Source organism: Ruditapes philippinarum, unplaced genomic scaffold (assembly GCF_026571515.1).
Source record: "Ruditapes philippinarum isolate M1 unplaced genomic scaffold, ASM2657151v2 ctg9493_1_1_1_1, whole genome shotgun sequence".
Taxonomy (NCBI): domain Eukaryota; kingdom Metazoa; phylum Mollusca; class Bivalvia; order Venerida; family Veneridae; genus Ruditapes; species Ruditapes philippinarum.
Window position 1 is genome coordinate 10574 of NW_026852880.1, and position 4056 is coordinate 14629.

The 4056-nt window shown below is 32.9% G+C and overlaps 1 protein-coding gene across 1 annotated transcript; it reads right to left on the reverse strand.

Moving 5' to 3' along the window:
- Nucleotides 1-918: 918 nt before the first annotated feature.
- On the reverse strand, nt 919-2372 carry LOC132727406 (glycoprotein 3-alpha-L-fucosyltransferase A-like). Its single transcript, XM_060712879.1, has one exon. The coding sequence runs from the start codon at nt 2370-2372 to the stop codon at nt 1368-1370; it is 1005 nt and encodes a 334-aa protein (XP_060568862.1). The 3' UTR covers nt 919-1367.
- Between the last annotated feature and the right edge of the window lie 1684 nt (nt 2373-4056).

The window sequence follows — 4056 nt, forward strand, 5'->3', positions numbered from 1 at the left end:
TGCTAACACTTATTTTCAAAAATAAGAAATTTTTAACCAGCAAACCATTATTCCAAAATTATCGGCATGACATAAAAAAATTGTTACGACAGCTTACATACCGAATAAAACGTTTAAAAACAAAAGAGTTCCTGAGATCAAGTCTTAAAGAACACCACAGGAAATATTGGAGTAAGAGGAAAAAGTTTTTAAACCATCAATAATTTGTTGTCGTTCCGTAAGGCACGACTTGAACCATCGGCGCTAAGAAGTTCATCTTTAATATAGGTATAATATGGTCTAATATCTTCTAAAAATCCAAAAGTGTCATAACGAGAAATTTGTGTGTTTTCATTTAAGATCTAACGAACAAGAGAAAAACGAAATCCCCAAGGAACGCCCAAAACGGCAACATTTGAAATGTTGCATACTCAGTTTGATTGAGCCTGTACATGAACGTACTGGAAAGTGCAAGTAACCGTCCACGTTTGCTAGCACCGGCTTAAGTGGAATTCAAAAATTCACATAAACTGGAAAAAAGGTTAAATATCCAACATCAGCAGATGACGAGGTTGTTCTAAACAGATGTGGGAGGTCTCTCAACAAATTTTGACAAATTGCAACATTTACGCTAAAATATTTTTCCGCAACATTTAATTTAACAAAAGAAATTTCATTGTGAACTTTGTGACCTATTCTGCAAACACGCGTATATACATTATTTATTTAAAAAATAAGATTCTTGCTCAAAATAATGATTGTTAACACACATTTCATACTCAAAAGGCATTCAAAATAGTTCATTGTGAAATGACACATAATTTGGAAAAATACACGGTAAAGTATTAAATGCTCATTCTTTTATTTATGTATGTGATCGAAGCGTTCGATATTTGCTCTGAAAAAATTATCCTTTCACTAAAATAATGAGTGATTCCTTAATGTTGACTTAAACAGAAATCATAAAAATCTGGAAACAAAGTGATCCCTCGGAAGCATTAATCACAACAAAATTACATAAGAATAGCAGACTGGGTTTGATTGAGTCTGTACATGAGGAATAATGAATAAGTGCAACATTCCTCACGCCCCCTAGCACCGGCTTGAGCGGTACTCAATTCTCAACACTTAATAGTGCTGGCATCAATGATCCCGAAGGAGCAGAAAAAATATAACAACACTGAAGTGAAGTACGTGGCAACTTTTTACAGCTGCCACACGGCACATGACACCTGCTGTTGTGAAGTATAAAAATCTGGAAACAAAGTGATCCCTCGGAAGCATTAATCACAAAAAAAACACATAAGAATAGCAGACCCGGTTTTATTGAGTCTGTACATGAGGACACACTTTAGCATTAAATCTTAAACTGCTGTTTTAACGTTCATTCATTGCACATCTGTCACGTCATTTGGATCAATGCAAGGTTTGGGGCCGTATGCCCATTCCTTTATATCTGTGATTGTTTTTGCATATTTGCTCTGATGATTCATCCTTTCACATAGGTTACACATAGCTCTTTGATATACATACAAATACCCAGCTGAGTAATATTGACTTTTCCGCTTTAAATAGGCGGCATACGTTTCAACACTGATATGATTAAGAAAGTAAACAAGACCTTGAACAGATTCGAATTCATCGGTTGATAAAAATGTTCCCTTGGGAAATATTTGTTTCGCTTCACCGGGGCTTCCACCACGTACCAACATAATTAGATCATAATTGAAATTATCGTAAAATTTCTCTGTTATATACTGATGACAAAACGCATTTTCGAAGGCTAGATAAAACCTAAAAGTTGTATTTAAAAGTTTGAAGCAGTCTTCGTCGTGTTTGTAGTGAGTACCACATGTCCACTTTTTCCCACAGTTTCCCAAGACTTCAACGTCAACATATTCCTTTAACTTATTTACATATTCCTGACGTTTAGACCTGACATTACAATGAGAAACTATTATTAATAGTGTTTTGTTTTTCTTTTGTGAAATTGATTTGTAGTCCCGTATTAATTCTGATTTGTGTTTCAGTATTTCTCCGTATGGCAAATATATGTCAGAATTATCTTTGTCATAGGTCATCGTCCAGTTGAAGGAGTATTCTTTATTTCTATACCACCATGTCCCTGTGTCGCCGTATGAAATTGGAGCTTCGTGAGCTGCGAAAATCCATATCTGACCATTTGGACGTGTGAAACTAATATTCCTTGGCATTCTACGACCATCAAAAATAACAGCCTGACTGATACCTGCATCTGATGTATTTACAGTCATTTCACAGTTATTGTATTTGCATTTTTCAAAACCACAATACAACGCATCCCTATGGGTAACTGTAAAATGTCCAGCTGGGTTGTACCAGAGAATGAGAAACCTTTCCTTACTTGGTCCCATCAATAACTGAAATGAAATGACGAATTCGAAGATGGTTTGTTTTGGCAAATAAAAAGAAAGTTTACCGAAACCCCTCATGTACTTACAGACTATCTCCAAAAGATCATAGGAATAATAAAAAGAAAACATCTAACTTAAAGTGCATTATTTGTATTTTACCGTTTTGTTATTGAACATAAACACATCTTATTACAGTGAACTTGTCGTTAGCAACAACTTTATTCGAAGGGCATCCTTTGCTAGTGATTTTTATAGTCTACATACTTGTGAATCTACTTGTTGTATCAGAATAAATAAATAGTAAAAAATAGATAGTCAAACCTATCTTTTTTTTAAATATTACCTTTAATACACCAATAATAATTTCATAATATAGAATTGTCCTATGTTTTTTTCCTAATTTTTGACTTTAATTGAATGGGTTAAAATCCAGTCATGGGCTTTGTATTTTGTCATGTGATGAAAACATACAGTCAGTTTTCGAGACGTCGCTTGTTTTACTCAGGTACCTGTTCTTGCCTGAAGTTATGCACTTAGGGGCATCTGAGGATTTCCTCGACCAGTTAAACAGGAAAAAACAACAACACAATTTTAAGGTAAAATGTGAGGTATAAAACATTCTCCGAATTAAATTTTTACGAACAAAAATAAGTATATTATCAATGATTTTTAAAAAAAATGTTTTGCATAAATATTTGAAAATCACAAATTTTAATATGCATATCGTCGATAATGATATCAAGAAACATTTCAAAAACACGGAGAACTGAGATATAAATTCTCTCATATGAAAATAATATTTTACTACCAACAACGTCACCTTAAGTATCAACTGATTTATGTAATTATATTATTTCCATTATGCGGTAAACTTTATTTTTATTGTTATGTTTTTACTATACTAACCATCTTTATTTTTTTTCGAACTTGTAATACTATGTTCACGTTTTAAGCTATGTAAACAGATCATTTCACTCGTATGATTTTCTTTACATTTCTTAGCCTATTCATATAATAAAACAATTATTAACTAGTGAGCCATTGAATATGATGTGATATTCACCGGCAGATGACATATTGACCGAGGCGATAGCCATGGTTCACTAGTTAATAATTGTATAATATATATATATATATATATATATATATATATATATATATATAATATATATATATATATATATATATATATATATATATATATATATATATATATATATATAAATTATTCTGAAATGCAACAACTTTGTTTTCTGTGACAAACATTCCTACAGGTACAGGGCACGGCTATGGGGATAAAATGGCGCCATTCTTACGCCAACGTGTTTATGGGCAAATTAGAAGGACAACTGCTAGCTGCAGTACCTCTTAAACCATTCAGTTGGTTACGCTATATAGATGACATTGACATTCAATGGTGTCACGGGGAAGAAGCTTTGCAAGATTTTCTTTACAGAGCTAATACTTTTCACAAATCTATAAAGTTCACCACTGAGGTATCAAACGAACAACATGTTTTTCTCGACACAGTATCTCATATTAAAGACAATCATATAATTACTGATTTGTATTCAAAACCCACCGATAAACATCAATACCTTCTTCCAAGCAGCTGCCACCCTCGACACTGTTGTATGAACATACCATACAGTTTGGCTTTGAGAATCAAACGAATCTGTTCAAA

What these genes read in the sequence shown, in the direction of transcription:
- LOC132727406 (XM_060712879.1), bottom strand. Translation starts at nt 2,372, where the DNA reads ATGGGACCAAGTAAGGAAAGGTTTCTCATTCTCTGGTACAACCCAGCT.